The following is a 17,764-nucleotide window of genomic DNA, read 5'->3' as shown; positions in this document are numbered from 1 at the left end:
ACAGTAACAGGCCCTTGCATTTTAACTTTTCTGGAAAATTCTTCAATGCTTCTAAATTAGCTCTTGTAGCTTCCTCCTGATGTTATGCTAACAAGTTCTCATTCTATTATATAAAAACAAAAACCGTTCAGTGTACAGTGCTCCCATCTAATGAAATTCCTATTCTCTTGTGTCTGTCCACAAGGGTCGTAGTTCAGGCCCTCTTTAATCTTACCCTGAGTCAGTACAGTGGCTTTGAAACCACTCTAAATATAATTCCCTGGATCTACTCACGGCTCTACCACCAGCATCTTCCCAAGCGATGTAATTGTCTTTTATCACTCTACCTGCAGAATCCCCCCAACATAGCACTTACCACATTTTATTGTCATTTTATGTTTACATGGGTCGCCTTTATTTTATCCTGAGTACTGAGGGGCAAAGACTATCTCTAACAGGTCTTGGTCTACCACTTAGCACACAGAATGCATTCAACCTAAGTATCCTGTGGTAAATATGAGCCCAACTCTATCAGCTTAGATGGTTTAAGAATTCCTTCTTAGAAAACCAATTTTTTTCCTACTTAATCTAATATTCTTAAACAATATGTGAAAAATTTACTGCAAGTATCAACTTGAAAAATGCCTGATTTTTTTCTTTGAAGCTAGTGCACTAGAAAAATGCACCTTAGTGACTTTGAGTGGCCCTAAGGTACACCAATTACACTTTTTAGTTTTGTCTTCAGTGACTCCTGAAACGTGTTACTATTCCAGCCTCTGCGGCTTGTTTTCTCACCCCCACCTATCAGCGTCTTTATCTAATTTATCCGTCTCTACAAAGTCCTCTCACACCTCTAAAATGTGCTTTTTAACATGCCATTGGCTTAAAAGCTAAAGTAATTAAGCTTATTAGAAATGTTTATAGTGGGAAGAAATAGACCCTAGTCAACAGAAATTATGTACCCATGATCAAAAAGCACAAGGATCTTGTGAAATCCCTTTTTTGGGGGGGAGGGGCATCCATTTTTAAGCTCTAAGGCCTTTGCTGCTTACTCTGGTTCTAATCTATATTAGAAAAAGATGTTACATAGAATTAGCACTATTTATCACTTAAATTTGCACTCTCAATTCTTAAAAAATTCAGCCCAGTTGAGTTACAACCTCACTTTAAAGCTCTTGTGTGACTCAGCTCAAATTAGAAAGTTGAGTCATTACAACCACTTAATAATCTATATTATCCTATATTTCTAGATCAAATGCATAATATGATATGTGATGTACAAATATTAAATAAATACTTAGAGTGACAAAGAACATTTATGGTTGATGGGCAAATTTTTCTCCAGTTACAAAATGTAACTGATGTAGCCTAAAGCTCATCATTAAATGTTTCCTATTCTATCAAAAATGTGCTCTCTTTTAGTACTTTATATACATTACACTCTAAATGTTAAAATGTAGTGATCCTAGAGATAAAATAGAAAACAGGCATCACAAAGATTTAGACAATTAAGGTAAGCTCAGAGTGACTTTTAATATGCCAATCAATGTTAATAAAACACAAGTCAAAAAGACAAGTGCAAACATGTTTTAAACCAAAATTAATAGGAAAACAAACAATAGACAAGTTCTATGTTTTTGTTTTTTGCAATGTCTGGTTAGCCAGTATTATTAGTCAAATGGCTTATCATTGATAAAATGTATTCTGTGAAAAGCTTGGGATAGTCAGAAGTCATTCTGGCATTTCAAACAGCTATGTACACTATCACCAAGATTAGTTTATATACACAAATATTGAAGAGAAACCGGGCAAAACATTTAAAAACAGACTAACAATACAATCAAGTACAAAACTTGGGGAGAGGGAGGGAACATTTTAAAAAAGAGTCAGGGAAGGGCATTATCAGGAAAAATTACAAAACCAGTAATAATTATACTACATTAATACAGCAATCCGAAAGGGAAAAAAAGGTGCATTACTCCAATGCACTAGCTTCAAAGTTCAAAGAAAAAAAGGCAAACAGCTGCTTGTCATCAAGAGCAGCTACATATTTCACATAATTGTTTTCCAAAAAAGCCTATTAACAACAATGATTGTTTAATGCTACAATTTTACAGCAAAGACAAAACTAAAATAGCAGCAGATTCACAAGGCAATACTTCCACAGAATTATCATTCCATGGTTCATGCAGTGCCTACAAAGTGCTCCCAGTTGGATATACAAGTATAATTCACAATTAAAAAAAAAGAAATAGAAGATTGACACACAGGTACGTTGAAGGCTGAGTAGTACTGAGTCTCTTAGCATTTCCCTTTTCAAAGGGAGAATATGTTTGTAATAAAGCCCCTGAGTCCCTTTTACAGGTCACTACAGGGAAAGACACCTTTTATTACAATGCAACAGCAAACTATAAGCAGCACACCACCACAGTGGTTAACCCTGGAAAGGCTGGTGTAACATCCAACAGTGACTGACATCCTACAGAAGACAGACTAGTGAGACTAGACGAAAGCCTGATAGAGCACTGGTCAAAATACAGCTTTCAACTGTAATTCACAAAAAAAAATCCTAAAAGGTATTTCAGTAAAACTACTGATACCGATTGAGAAAATAATTGCAAGCTGGATTCTAGCAGTGATTTCAACCTAGCTTCCTCTTGTCACAGTTTTTGTGGGGAGGTGGGAAATGAGTAGTTCAGTATATGGTAAGGCTGACAGAGCGGTTCATTTTCTTTCCAATAAGTCGAGATGTTCTATTACTCTGGGTGGTGGACCTAGTGGTCATCCGATCAGTGAAGAGTGCTCTTTCCTCAGCTGCAGCTTTTGCCATCTGAGCTTTCTTGAGTTCTCTAAGAACATAAAAATAGGAAACAAGACTTTTCACCTGTTGTATTATCCTAGGAAGGGACCCTAAGAGGACTAACACGAACTATATTATCAGCTGGGAGAACTTAGCATGCCATCATTATCCTAAGATACAACTGAGGAAAGAAATCACAGTCTGAAACTTTAGCTTGTGCTAAAACAACTTAAATCTAAGAAAAGATTTTGTTTTGTGCTCTCAGAATTAAAGTATCACATACACTTGGACCCAAGTAATAAAGATGCTAGTAATGACTTTGAGTTGTGATGAAAAACATTTTCAAACAGAACTCTTAATTTGTACGGTGAAAAAATATCTTTAAATAGAGCTGAAAGGAAACTTCTACTTCCTATTCGTATGAACTACGGTGGCTATCAAACTAGTGGCAAATAAACCTTTTACATTTCAAGTCAGTTTTGTTAGGTTAAAATCAGCAACAAGGCAAATGAATTAGAATTATCATTCCAATCAGTTTTCTGAAATGTCAAAGGTCATTCAGACAAAATATGACACTTATCTACTAACTTAATTGATGTTAATTTAATCCTTCCATAAAATATTACAAGAATGAAGGAAACTGTTAATTTATGGTGAGAGTTTAACGGGAGGGGGGGGGCCTGTACAGGCTCACTTAGCTTTTGCTACAATTTAGGGATTGGGGATTAATACCACTTGCAAGTACATGCCAGTCTTAAAAATTTTTAAGTCCATAATTTCAAGGTTTAAGAACACAAAGAAATAGGTCACAAATACTAATTTAAGGCAGAAATCCCCAAATTTTAACTTAACATACCAAACCATTACAGCCTTCACTGACAGAAAACCTAAATCATTGATCATTAAAATTTGAGAATGAAAATGAGAAAGTTAAAACATTCCAAAAAACTCTCACTTACTTCTGCAAAAGTGAATTTTTGAATTTTTCAGCATTCAATTCTATTCGTAATTGTTCTGCACTTTTTCTAGAAGCAGACAGCAATACTGAATGCTTTACCAGTGCCATTGCTGAAGGTCTTCTCTCTGGATCTGGATGAATCATAACCTTAGAAAGAGAAGTAAAATTAAGGTAAAGACATGTAATTTAATAAAATATATCAATAAAAAGTGCTTCATATACAAAAAATGCTCACTTTTAGCAACTCTGTAAACTCCTGGGAAAGCACTTGGGGAATCCGAGGTAATCTACCCTGTCTGATTTCATGCCATTGGTCTCCATTTCTGGGAAGAGGTTCAGCACCAGCAGCACATACCACTGTGAGGGCAAGGGCAAAAATATCCGCTTTTGGTAGATGGGTATAGTTCTGTAAAATTAAAAACAATTTTTTAAAAAAGGAAGATAAAAATAGCCAAAATAAAGTATAATTACACTTCAGTGATGACATAGGTGAGAAATAAGACTAAATTAAAATGTCCAATGCCATATTTAACCTTTAAAACCTATTCAGAGAATAAGTTAAATTTGAGGAGCTTTTTTAAATCACAAATACATACATACTCTGGGAGGGAAGTGGTAAATATATTTCTAAAAGTAAATGCCTTCTCTTTTTCACTAGTCCAGTTCAACTCAGAATAAACTCCTATCCTGGGACATTCATATGAACACAGGAAACACACATACATTGACAAGTTATAAATACGCATACACATATAAAAAGAACAACTGGAGCACGCAATTTATTTGTTCTACTTATTCTACTTTCATTCCAAACTCTTACCAGGAAATATTTTGTCAGGCTTTTTTTTTGGTCACGCTTTTCCAAACAGTACTATTAACTATATGCTGTAATTTATTTAATCGTTCCTTTACTGCTAAACATTTACATTGTTTTCAATTTATTTGTATATGAATATTTCTGTGGGAGAGACTCCTAGAAATGGAAATTCTGGGTCAAAGGGTACAGGATTTTAAAACATTGATCGATACAAATACTTTGGTCTAAAAGGCTATGCCATTTTACAGTCCCACCAGTAGTATATAAGAACTTCTTTTACAACTCCATCATTGTTGAATATTATTAATCTTTGCCTTTACTGAATTTCGTTAGATTAAATATCCCCAGCTGATACTTTAGGCTTTCTTTACCACTTTACCAGTTATTAGCTTAAAATTTTAATATGTCTGCATTGTTACAAAGCAAACAGCATTATTAAAGAAAAAAAAAAACCTACCTCCTGCAAAACCTCATTTGCAAGAAAACGGCTATCACCCTCTTCAACTTGCGGACTAGAGATCCTTGTTACATGTCCAAGATCACCTATAAGTATTGAAAAAAATAGTCAAGAGTTAAATAGCCTTTTACTTTATTTTAAGACAATAATCTGGTTATCTTTCTTTCTTACCTATTTTAAACATAACTTTGTTGGATGCCCAGTCATCTTCATCTCCTTCTTCAGAGGCAGCATTTGGGATTGAGGTTCGAGATATGAAAATATTACCTGTCAAACAGTTACTTAGGTCAGAGGCACTAACAAGTAATAGTGTAACCAAAATTCATAAACAAAGCCATACATCAGAATCATCCCAAAAGCTTTCAAACACATAGATTTTTGTACGTTCTAGCCCCAAACCCAATGAGAATAAGAATCTCTGGGGACAGGAAATGGGGCTGCATTTTCTGAGGAACATATTTTCTGGCCTAGTACTTATCTTTGAACACTTGGAAACCACTTCATTAGACCCTTGTCATCTACACATTGATCTTTGGTTTTAACTACATAGAAACAATACAAGAAAGGCAATAATGTACTAATCTGTGATGCTTCCAAATCATACATTTTAACCTAATGCTATGGGCTGGTATGAAAAGTACAAGTAATGTAACTTTTAAGTTTGGCTGACCATACAGTATCTCCATCCCAATGTGCCTTTGTGGTTCATCTCTGCTCTACACACACTTTTCTTCTTCAAATTCAGGTGAGTTCATGATTAACGTAAGTTTCAGTAACCGATTTCATTTTAATAGTTTTACCAATGTAATACTGAGTTTATAAATGTTACACTCATTTAAGTCATCTTTTCAATTTCACTTTATTTATAGGATAATTTATTTTTCAATGGTATTTGTAAATTTGAAATTTTAAAACTTCACAAGCCTTAATATTTTCAACTTTTGTACTTGTAAGGGTCTACTTAAAACAAGATATGAGTGAGGATAGGCAAACCTTACTCACTCCTATTTACTGTCATCAGTCCAAATATTATTTTTCCCCTTTTGAAAATAAAAATTTTAGTGAGTTATTAACATACAGATAAATTCTTCACATAACTTATAAGATTAAAGTAACTTGTGTAAATGATTTAAATTTTCACGAATCACGCATTTTCATAGACAAAAACAAAAACAAAAAACCTTCATTAAATTCAACTTAGAAACACCTAGCCTAAAATTCATACTTCAATTCATCAACCTGTTAAACTTCCAATTTATAGGAAACATATGGGAAAAAGGAGTAAGATAAATGATGCAAGGGTGCAACCAGTCAAATCCAGAAGAAAGGACATCTTACAAGCCAAAGTCCATATGAATATTTATTTTTTTAAGGTAGAAGAAGGGTAAAACCTGAAGAAAAAAAAAAAAAAAAGAATAGAAGCAGATGGGGTGCATGGTTGTGAAAATGGATACTAGTTTGGACAAGTAAACCATAAGGACTTGGGTGACCTGGGAAAACTTTTAATATGATCTAGGTATTAGAAGAGATGAAAATTTACTTAAACAAAAAGATAGAGTTGACTTATAACAAGTTTTAAAATAGTGTGTACATTATGAGGTTATTTTAATAAAAGGAGAGGGATGTGCACTAAGATGTTACTGCAGCACTCACTGGCACCTTTTTAATGCAAGATAATCATGCTGCATGTGCCGTTCGTTTTCTGAATAATGCAGTAACACTTTCATGATATAAAGGCTAGAAATACCACCATGTTTGCATAGCACTTAAGTTTCCAAAAACATTTTCATATATTTCATTTTATTCTAACAACCCTGTTAGAACAAGCATTATTTTTGTAATTATGGTTCTATAGCCTAATAGAAGAGAGGGGCTTTAAATAACAGGTTCTTGTCTCCCCATCAGAGTCCATAAGAAGTCCCCATCAGGCTTCCATAAGATGCAGCAAATTTTTCCAACTTTTAATAAAAATGAATTGTCTCAAATATTTTGGAATAACAAGAGAAGAGGTGAATGGAAATCATAAAACAATATAAATATGTGGCTCAAAGGTCTTTTATTTTTATTTTATTTTATTTTCCCAAAGATCTTTTAAAACTAATAATGAAGAAACATAGTAAGATGTACATGTTTTTATATTGTTTTAATGAAATCATTTATTCTCTATAACAATAAAGAACACAGGTCCGAGAATTTGTAATACTTACTAGGCTTTATATCCATATGAACCAAAGACATCGAATGAATATACCTCAAGCCCCGGCCGACTTGCAAAAGGAGATCCTTCAACTCTGCTTCTGTAAAGTAACTCATGCTTCTATAGTTTTCACTTATGGCATCAGCTAAACTGCCACCTGACAAACATGGGAAAAATTAGCAATTTCCTCTTCGTAAGATCTTATTTCTCTTCCCTCCATCTTTACTTAGTGGCCACAAACTCAACAAAGAAAGTAGCATTTTATACGACCTATTCTCTTTCCTGCTTGTGAAATCAAAATTATTTATTCTTTCAATAAGTAATATACTCAAATGGGTATAAAATATAATGTAAAGTCTGTTTCATTCATATACCCCAGCATCCTACCTGGTTCTTTTTCCCAGAATAAACCTATGTTATTGGTTTCTTATATATTCTTTTCAACTCCTTTTCATACGAATGATAACATGTTTTCATTATCTTGAAGATCAGTCTTTACTGGTGCGCAGACTGCCCTACCCTGTCTTGTGTCTGCAGAACCCCACTGTATAACTGAAGAGTAATGCGTTAACCAATCTCCTAATTGGTGAACATGCTCAAATAATTTCCAAGTCTTTGCCACTATATACTACAGTCTAAGGAATAACTTTGTACATTGGTCATTTCACACATATTTAACATATCTCATAGAACCAAATTGCTGGTTTAATGGGCATATACAGGGGCGCCTTGGTTGAGTGTCTGACTCTTGGTTTCGGCTCAGGTCATTACCTTGGGGTTGTGGGATCGAGCCCTCCGCTGGCACTCAGTGCAGTGTCTGCTTGTCCCTCTCCCTCTGCTCCTCTCCACACCCCACCCTCCTGCTCGCACACATGCTCTAATAAATAAAATCCTTTTAAAAAAAATAAAGGGTGTATACAGTCATAAAACAATACTAATATGTGGCTCAAGTATGTGTGTGAAATACTATCTCATATATAGAATATATTTTTATAGCCAAGAGGAACATTTCTCTATTTATCCTTCTACGAAACAGCTTAGGGTTGGTATTCACACCATCAGTGCCAAAACTTCACTGCCTGTGAAAATTCACATAAAAGAAGTAACAGTGTATTCGGTTTCTGATTTCAAAATGGCTGGTACTTAAATTCTGCTAGCAGTGCCTTATGTGAATCTGGGGCTTTGGAAGACAAATCTGGGGCAATTTTACTTACACGTACAATGCACACACACACATACACACACACAGAGTTCCCCATAGAGAAGGCTGTACCAGTTTATACACCCAGCATTAATGTATGAGAATAACTGTTTTCCCACACCCTTGACAAGTCTATAAATTTTATAGGTAAAAACCACTATTTGAGTAGTTTTAACTTATACTACTTTTACTATGAGAATAAAACCTGCTTTTATAGGATCAGTCAAATCAACCGGCTCATTTGTTTATACTTCAAAAAACTTTGTAAGTTTATACTTTAAGTTTTATTAAAAACACTGTAAGTTTATAACTTATCTCAGGAAAAGAGGAGTTATGTAAAACAAAATAAAAGTCATAAACCAAAACAAACCACATCTGTTTAAAGCTTAGTTAGGAATAATGAAATCAGAGCCAGGGTAATAAAATCAGGAAGGTATATTGATATGTTTAGTCAGGAAAGGAGGTCCTACAATTTGAATAAGACTAGGTAGCAAAATGTCCAATGTGTTTTAAAAATAAAATCACACACCTCGATATTTTAGGCTTAAGTATATTCTCCATACCTAACTTGTACAAATCTTGAACTGCAGGAAAAAGAGGGCTCTAGAAGGGAGGTCAATAAACGGGTTTGAAGTCCTAGTCCAAGTTTAGTAAGATAGAATACGACTCCATTTTAGTGGATCTACCAACTATAGGTAGGCCAGTTCCTTCTACTTCACCGCTGAAAGGCAGGGAAGTGAGAAGAGCAAGACACTCATCTGATATTCCAGGTTCTCCTCCCTTACGCATCAACATTTTTCCACACTTGTTTACCAGGGGTAAAAATTTCAGTCTATAACCAAACGAAGACAAAAGGCTTAAAATGCAAATGATTGAGATAATAAGGAAACTTAGTCATGATAAAGGACATCAGTTAATCACCATATATAAATGCAATGATAGTAGAATCATTTCCCTGTGAAACTGTGGAAAAGGATCTGAAGATCAGGCCTATTATTAGGACATTCAAAGCTTTATGTGGAGAGAAGAATGGTGGCAAAAGGAAACAGAAGAGCTCACGAATGTATCTAGATAGCCTCATTTCCTTTCATCTAAACAGAACAGACAACTATACTAAGAAGCAACCCTGTTTCACACAGGTCTATTTATTTTTTAAAGATCTGTATATTCTTTAAGTGTTTTATACTGTTCCAAAATAATAAACTGTTTCAAAATACTATTTTATAATCTAACTGTATTACAAGACAAGGTTTTTTTGTTTTGTTTTGTTTTGTTTAGGTCAAGGTCTTTATAATCTGAGAGGGTAGCAAGTCAACTCACTCCTCCCTATCTCCCTAGGCCCAAAGGTTTCTCAAAATCATCTGAATTACACAACCACATATTTATTTGGTGGACTGGTACAAATCTGTGATCCCTGGAGTGCTACTGAAATACTTGTTAAGAAGACCAGCCACATCAACAAGGTGAAAGGGAGAAAAAAACTGGAAGATGTCATCTAGCAAACACTGAGTGGAAAAGAGATGGTCAAACTAGCCTATGGTAAGTGCAGTAACTGAAAAATGAAGGTTAAGAAACGGATTAGTCCACAAGGTCATGAGATATAGCTACATAAATATTCTGATGATATGAATAGAAACATTTCAAGAGATGTGTGAAACAAATTAGCAGCAATGCTGTATACTGAGCATTTAGTTCTTTCAAGTACAGAGAATTAATATAATGACAACTCAACGAAACGTTACGTGTGAGAAATGGATCTTTTCTGTTTTGTTCAATGTTTTTAAACACTGAAAATGTGAATCCACTACCTACACACTTATTTATTCACAAGACTTCGAGGAAAAAATAATGAGAATCAAAAAAAATAAGTAACACAAACAAATCTTTGCTATCACCTCCTACCTGCTCGATAAATTCTAAATTCTGTAATACTCACAGAAGATATACAGAAATGGAAATCAAGCATATATAAAGATTCACCTATTTAATAACAGGTACTTACAAGAATCAAAATTGAGACCAGGGTTTTGATAAAGGTTTAATGAAGAAGGGGGGGAACCAAGCTGGTCCTTGAGGGACTTGTTGAAATTGAAAGCTCTCCAGAGGTCCAAAGCTGAACCTCTACAGATGCTTGTTTCATTGGTTTTGGGGGAAAATGAGGGAGAGAGGCACAGCTAGAGAACTAAAAGCATAACTTAAAAGTGTGAGTGGATTCTAGTGGTAAACTAGGTTGGAGAAACAGGAATGGGGGCAAGATTATAGAATACTTTGAACAAATGGCTGAAGTTAGAACAATGGAAAGTCGCTACCACTTTATGAGTAACCAGTATCAGTTTAAACAGCACATAAAATGAAATGGAAAGGGAAGGCTAAATGCATTGAACCTACATTATGAACTACCACACCCCACATACGCTATGCTATATGCTAGGGATACCAAAATATATATGGCAAGACCACAGTCCTTTCAAGATCAGTTTGACTAACAGGCACACCACCATGCACAATTCTACTACTGAGGTAAAAGGGACAAGGTTTTCAAGCTTTACTTAATATCCAGGTAAGCGATGAACTTGAAACTCCTGTTAGTCTTCTTGAATTTATAAAAGATTTATGCTCTTTTTGAATTTATAAGAGATAAAAGAGACAGAATTAGAACAGGATTTCAGATAAAAACTATTTCCTCAGTGTTAATTTTTTTGAGCTCACAAGTTTGTAAGAGAACCAATACATTACTCACCATTACAGTATTCATTCTGTATAAGCATATGATCGTCTTCGGCCCACGCAGAGAAGTATCGAACTACGTGGGAATGCTGTCCCAGCACTGCGTGGGCATAGACTTCCCTCAGGGCGTTCTGCCTGGAAGTGTGAAAGTGATAGAATGGTAAATCATTTTTATTCAAGCCTAAACTGAACTAATTTATCTGAAACTTCAGAAGAGAAACTTAATTTCTGTTATCTATCATTATGCTGAAGGATAATTTGCTTAAGAGAAATGGGGTTAAGACTCTGTATCAGATTTATCTAAAGGCTTTTACATTAAAGAAGAATGTTAGTTACAAAGAAGGAACCTTGCTGGCCCTAGGACTCGGGAAAAATGAAACTCCATTTTACTGTGAATTCATGGATACTACCAGAAAAAAGTAATTTAAGTTAGGTTCCAAAATCAGACTACTCAGATAATTTTACCAAGTCCAATAAGAATTAATGGCACAAAACGAAAAAGATCTGATTAAATTAGTATAGCTTCTCAAAAGTGAGAGAATTAATTTCAGTGCTTGATTATGTAAAACCTTAATGTTTGCAACACCAGAGGGAATAAAAGGGCAAAAGACAAAATTTTTAATACATACTCATCAACAGAGCCAGCCAATGGCTTTTTTGATCGCTTAATGGCATAAATGCATCCATCCAGCCTCTTCACACACTTAAACACAGAACCAAATTCTCCAGAGCCAATTTTCTCTAGCTCATGAAATTCTGTTGTATACCGTGACTTCATATTGCTTTCAGTAATTGTAATTCTCTGTAATAAAAAAGTGTATCCATATACATAATACAAAGATATGAAAATGATTTTTTGCTATGATGACAGCACTACGTGTGAAATTTAAAAACCATTATATCTTATGTTTTAATGGATATTTAATATGTATATATGGTAACCTGTTAAGAAGTAAAAAATTTCAGAAACAATAAAAAGAAAATAAAAAGCTATTTACTTTAGCAGGTCTTGTTTCATCTTCGAACTCATAATCACTGGCTTCCATGTCTTCACCACAAGAACTGAAAAACAGTATGTATTTTTCCATTAGTAGATCTGACAGACACATCCACTAGAGATCCAAAACTTTACCTGACAGGTGTACAGTGAAATTGCATTTTAATGACTAAAAACACACAAGAAAGGGCACCTGGGTGGCTCAGTCAGTTAAGCGTTTGCCATCAGCTGGGGTCATGATCCCAGGGTCCTGGGATTGAGTCGGGTGGACACTGAGCTCCCTGCTCAGTGGGGAGTCTGCTTTTCCCTGTCCCTCCCCCCACTTGTGCTTGTGCGAGCGCCTGCTCTCTCTCAAAAATAAATAAAATCTTAAAAAAAAAACCAGGTAAGAAAGCACTTAATTTTATAATCATGAGATATAGCTCAGCTGATGAAAATGCTGTCCCTGATGAAATGTGCTCATTAACTACAAGCCAACACCACCACACGTATCAAAATTAAAGTCTTTCTAAATCAACTCTCTCGGCCTGCCTCATTTTTTACACCAGCAGATTTTCTACAAGCTATCTAGGCTTTTTATTCCTTCCTGTTTCACACCACTACTTTTCCACAGCTGATTACTTTCCACCTACCTCTCCTGGAAAGTGGGTGCTAGCAACAGAAAAATTTCAGAGTATAAACTTCCATGTCATTCAGATGAAATTAAATTTTGATAAGTACCACAGACCAATCTTGAGTGGTTGGGGACCAAGCTGTGGAATACTAAAAAACTTACTCATTCCAATGTGTTCGCTTTCTTCTACGACATTGTCCTGAGGAATGAAGTAACACAGAATCTGGGGTAAAAGGATTAATATTCACTTGAGGAGTCTGTCGCATGTCAAATTCCCTTCTTCCTGATTTTTCTGTATCCATGAATAGAGAACCACCACGGAGTTTAACAGAGCTGGAATCGATCCCTCGAGCTTTGGAGAGCAAACTCTAGGTAGGACAGGAAAAAAAATTGTTTAGTATCCAAGTCCTATAGACAGCCTTCTCAACCCAACCTTCAACAACAAGCCTTTCACGTGTCTGATGGTGTAGATGAAAGCAACACACAAGCCTCTGTCACATCTCAAGCCAAACAAACCGGGGTAGCAGTCTGAAAGGTGGATACCAACCACCTGCTCCGAAAAAGACAGCCACATAAAATAGGTCTCTGACCCTAAAGAGAGTAGGAATGCAAACTAAAATTAAGTTTATTCTAGAGTATAAAAGTTAACAAAACCTTTCATTCCATCTAAAAATAGAAAGCAGTCAGGGAGCCCCAAAAGAGCTCCCTTCCCCCCATCCAAATAGGGCTTTGAAAAACCACCTCCGGCGGACTCCTCCCCTCACTTCCAGAGGGATCATGCCTTGGGCAAGTCCCTAATAAACAGTAACGCTCAAAACACCCACTTCTTCGTGAGGTTTACGACCGACCGCACTGAAAGGGACTCAAAAATGCGATACTTGTCTCAATTTCGTGACGGGTCCGTTTTAAAATCTGCTGCTACTTTTGAAGTTCCAGAAGTCGTCGTCTGCATCCTCCCCTGCTCCTCAACAAACAGGTGCTGAACACCTCCTTCACTGTGATAGGTTATCAGCAATAAGAAAGCACAAGGGTTCAAGGAAGCCCACCAATGATGGCTTTTAACAGTTGGATGTCCCTAATCGTTACCCTCGGGCTGACCACACATGGGCACTGCACACGAAAGGGTGTAAACAAACGCTTACCCGAGAAATAGCACGTACGGACAGAAGCTTAAATGCTACCCTGAGTTAAGGAGTCTTAAGACTGCAAATGCTTGGAAGGCCAGCCTTTTCTCCCAAGTCGAAGCGCAGTCTCCCTCCATACCTCAAACTTAACCCCTTAGGGCCACATGACACGAAACGATAAGCGCCAGGAATTTTTTTTAACCGAACTCCTGCGTGCGCCGCCCAAATTACAGGGCCCAGCACTGCGTTTAAAAGGCACCATATGGCTCCGGCGCTCGGGAGTGTCAGGTGGCCGGGCCAGCACCACTTCGACAGCCTTCCAAAGCCCGTATCAGCGCCACACTCCGGGCTGACACGGTCGGGAGGGCCCCAGGTCGACGGGCGTGAAATCATCAGCCACCTGGACGGCGCCGATCAGCCCCTTTGAAAGATGAAGAAGTTCCAGAAGAGGCCCATTGTTCAGTTACATAATCTCAACGGACAACTTCTGGGCAGGGCCAAAAAGAGGGGCTGCCAACTTTTTGTTGCGGCTCCGGGAACGAGTGGGGGTGCGGCCGGGCGGTTATGTAACCGAACCCGGGCAGCGCCGCGCTCAGCTCCCGGCGCCGCGGCCTTTTTAAAAGGCTGGGCGGGCGCGGGCTCAGGGCGCCCGGGCCCCGCGTCCTCACCTTGGGCGTGTGCGGCGTGTCGAAGAGCCGCAGCTTGCGGAAGGTCTTGTGCGGCGGGGTGCCGGGGTGGTCCGGCCGCGGCGAGCAGGGGCCCTCGCTAGTCCGGCGCGCCCCGCAGCCGCGCGGGGACGCGTCCCCCGCGCCGCCGCAGCGCACCGGCGAGAACGAGCTGCCCAGGAAGTAGGCGGCTGCCGGCGACTTGACCGGCGACGAGGAGCCGAAACCCTCCTCCTCCCACGAGTCGCCCTCGGCCCCGCCGCCTGGCGCGTCCGCGCCCGGACAGGCGCCCCGCAGCAACATGTCCTCCTCCAGCTCCCCGGGGCTGCCGGGGGCCGGGCCGGGCGAGCGGCGGCGCTCGGGCCCGGGCTCGGTGGGGCTACGCGCGGGCGGCAGCGGCGAGTCGGGCTCTTGAAAGGCCGAGTCCTCCCCCGTGCTGTGGCCGCTGCCCTCCTCCTCTTCCTCCTCCTCCTCCTCACAGTCGCTGCAGGGCGAGAAGATCAGCTTCTGCCTCAAAGCGCAGGAAGCCCCGGGGCGGCGGGGCGGCGGCGGCTGCTGCCGGCTCAGGAAGCTCATCGCGCCCCTGGGGCCGGGGCCGAGGACCGGGGGGCCGGAGCCCGCGGAGTCCAGGACGCGGACGGCCCAGGGGGCGGGTCCGCCACGTGCGACTGGGCGCGCCTGGTCGCCGCGGCGGCGGACCTGCGCGGTGGCGGGCTGCGGCTCCGGAGCGCTCGGGGCCGCGGGCGGCGGAGGCGGTAGCGGTGGCAGCGGCGTGGACTGTCCGGCAGAGGCGGGGCGGCCTGAGCACCGAGGTTGGGGTCTCCGCAGGTCCAGCCGCAGGTTCGGGCTCCGCGGCTTCCCGCGACCGTTAACCACGTGAGTGCCCGACCCACCAATCCCCGCCCAGCCCCGGGTTTGAAAAAAAAGGAGGGCGCGACGTAGCCCGCGGGGGAGGGAATCAACTACGCGATTTTGGCGCGAACCCGCTGGCTCCGCCCCCTCTCCGCCGCCAGGCCTGGGCGGGCGCGGCGCCGCGGGCCTATGAGGGAGCCGGATTTCTGCGAGCAGGCCGGGCGCCGCCCGGTCGGGGCGGGCGGGGAGACGAGGCGGCCCTCTGGGAGGGGCGAAGGGCCCTGGGTCTGCTGGGCCGAGCCGAACGCCCGCCTGGAGGAGACCTGCGCGCGGTCTCTCAGGCGCTCTGGGGTGTGAGGTGGGGCTGGGGAACACTTCTGGCCCCGTCGGGGTCGGAGCGCGAGCGGGGAACCACCGTAGCCCTGGGGCTCTGTCCCGGGAGTGCGGCGTCCGGTCCCGCGTCCCTTGGTGCGGGCCACTGGGGCGTTGTGGGCGTGGCTGCGGGCCGTCGCGGTCCCGCGTAGAGGTGTGAGCCGGAAACGGTGACTCGGGCCTCAGGAGCTCTGCGAACTGGTCGGGTTGCGTCGGGTGGACGCCGAAGTCAGCGAGAAGGCCAACGCACGAGAGCTCGCGGCCGGGACGCCGGCTCTGCAGCCCCGGTTTCCCCGCAGGGTGGCTCTTAGCGTCGGTGTGTCTCCGGCGCGGGGGCGGCCCCTCCCCCACGTCCTGGCCGGAGTGAAGAGCCCGGCAGCGCGGCGGCCCCGGCGCCAAACCCGCGCCCGCGGCGCAGCCCGGGTGTTTATGTTGGTTCGCCAGCACGTGGGCAGGTTGGCGACGGCCGCGGCACACCTCGCCGCAGACTTCAGCGCAGCTCAGAAAGGATTCCTCCAGTACTCCCACCAAATGGTGGTTTCATCCGCCCTTTATTGTCGCACAGACACATTTCTTGCGATTTTTCAGTTGTAAATAACCCCGTGATGAATAGTCTAACTTCTCGTGTGGTTTTTTTTTTTCTCTGTTGTTTGAGGATTTAGGGGTTTTTTTAGGAAAGATTCATAGAAGTGAGAATTACTGGGTCACAGGATATAAACTGCCAAACTGACCTCCAGAAAAAAAACATTTACATTCTCATTAACAGTGGATTAGAGTACACGGCTCATGAATTCTGGATGTAAGTGGATATTTAATGTTTGTTAATGTAATTTTGTTGTTTTGATACATATCGTCAGACAGTTTTCATGTGCCAGTGGTCATTTATATTTTTCTTTTGCCTGTTTTTTTTATTGTAGCACTTTATGAATATTAACGCTTTGCCATATATGTTGTTTCAACACTTTTCAAAGGCTAAACTCAAGCTGCATTTTTAACAGTGGAAACACGTTTTAATACTTATCACATGGGTAATTCTCTGAGATCACATAACTGAAGATGCAGTGAAGGGTAAACAGCTCCTCTCCAGATATTTGCTAACTGATATATGTGTCTTTTTTGCATGTTAATCCAAATTCAATGTTAAGCTCTTGCAAGACAAGAACTCTATCTACCCTTTTGTATGTTTAAAAGAGAGGCATTCTCTGATCCCTGGTGGCCAAAGCCAAGGAATGGTTTTTAGCACTCTCCCCCCAACACCTCCTCTCCTTCACTCCTGATGGCAAATATAATTCTTTGATATGCATAGTTGGCCATATTGAGTTGATTTTCTCAATTTCATGTGAGTGTAAATAAAAACAACTTGAGAAAACTACTTTTTATTGATCTTTAACATGAGTCGTATGTAAAAATAGTGTTTCCTAAGTAAACTTTAAAGCCCTGTAGATAAGATAACCTCTCCCCAACTAGAATGTTCCTCAGCCCCTCCTATATAGGAATTGTGTATCCTCCTCTGTTGCTGTCCGTGCAAGCTCACAACCCCCCTTCACTCTTTCACAACACCATGCTTTATCCCCCTAACAGGCTTATATCTATCTCAGAGTGTGTTGATTGTTTACTACTATCCCCTTCTAGAAAATGAGTTCCCTGCGTGTAGGGNNNNTTTCTATTTTGCTTATTGCAGTGTTCTAACGTGGCTTAGGTGCTCAATATCTTCTGAATGACAATAGAGGCCTTATTAAAATATTGGGTGATTGGTTTATTTTTCTCTCTCAATATAAAATTCAAATGGTACAGAAGTCTCCTGACTACCCTGTATGGCCCATTCTTGGAGGTAAACACTGCCACCTGTCTGCTTCCCTAAACTGAGAGGTCCTTGAAGTAGGCTGGAGCAAAAGGGCCTGGCTTCTGAGTGGGAGGGGAAGAGATCCTGGTACACAGCCCCGGTACTTTGAATTCTTGGCGCCCAGGCCCACCCACGGAATGGGAGAGGTAAATTTCCATCGAA

General features: G+C 40.7%; 1 protein-coding gene across 1 annotated transcript; it reads right to left on the bottom strand.

Annotated features, from left to right (window-relative positions):
* Positions 1 to 1,493: 1,493 nt before the first annotated feature.
* On the bottom strand, positions 1,494 to 15,111 carry WEE1 (WEE1 G2 checkpoint kinase). The gene is made up of 11 exons (XM_040630771.1): positions 14,539 to 15,111; positions 12,909 to 13,114; positions 12,135 to 12,198; positions 11,766 to 11,938; positions 11,150 to 11,271; positions 7,219 to 7,365; positions 5,183 to 5,278; positions 5,012 to 5,097; positions 3,973 to 4,143; positions 3,739 to 3,884; positions 1,494 to 2,828 (listed from the first exon to the last, which is right to left on the bottom strand). Exons 1-11 carry the CDS (start codon positions 15,109 to 15,111, stop codon positions 2,675 to 2,677), a joined length of 1,938 nt encoding a protein of 645 aa, XP_040486705.1. The 3' UTR covers positions 1,494 to 2,674.
* Positions 15,112 to 17,764: the final 2,653 nt, after the last annotated feature.

Source organism: Ursus maritimus, unplaced genomic scaffold (assembly GCF_017311325.1).
Source record: "Ursus maritimus isolate PB19 unplaced genomic scaffold, ASM1731132v1 scaffold_16, whole genome shotgun sequence".
In the NCBI taxonomy this organism is placed as follows: Eukaryota; Metazoa; Chordata; class Mammalia; order Carnivora; family Ursidae; genus Ursus; species Ursus maritimus.
Note: the sequence above shows the minus strand (reverse complement) of the source record. Positions and strands in the feature narration are given on the sequence as shown.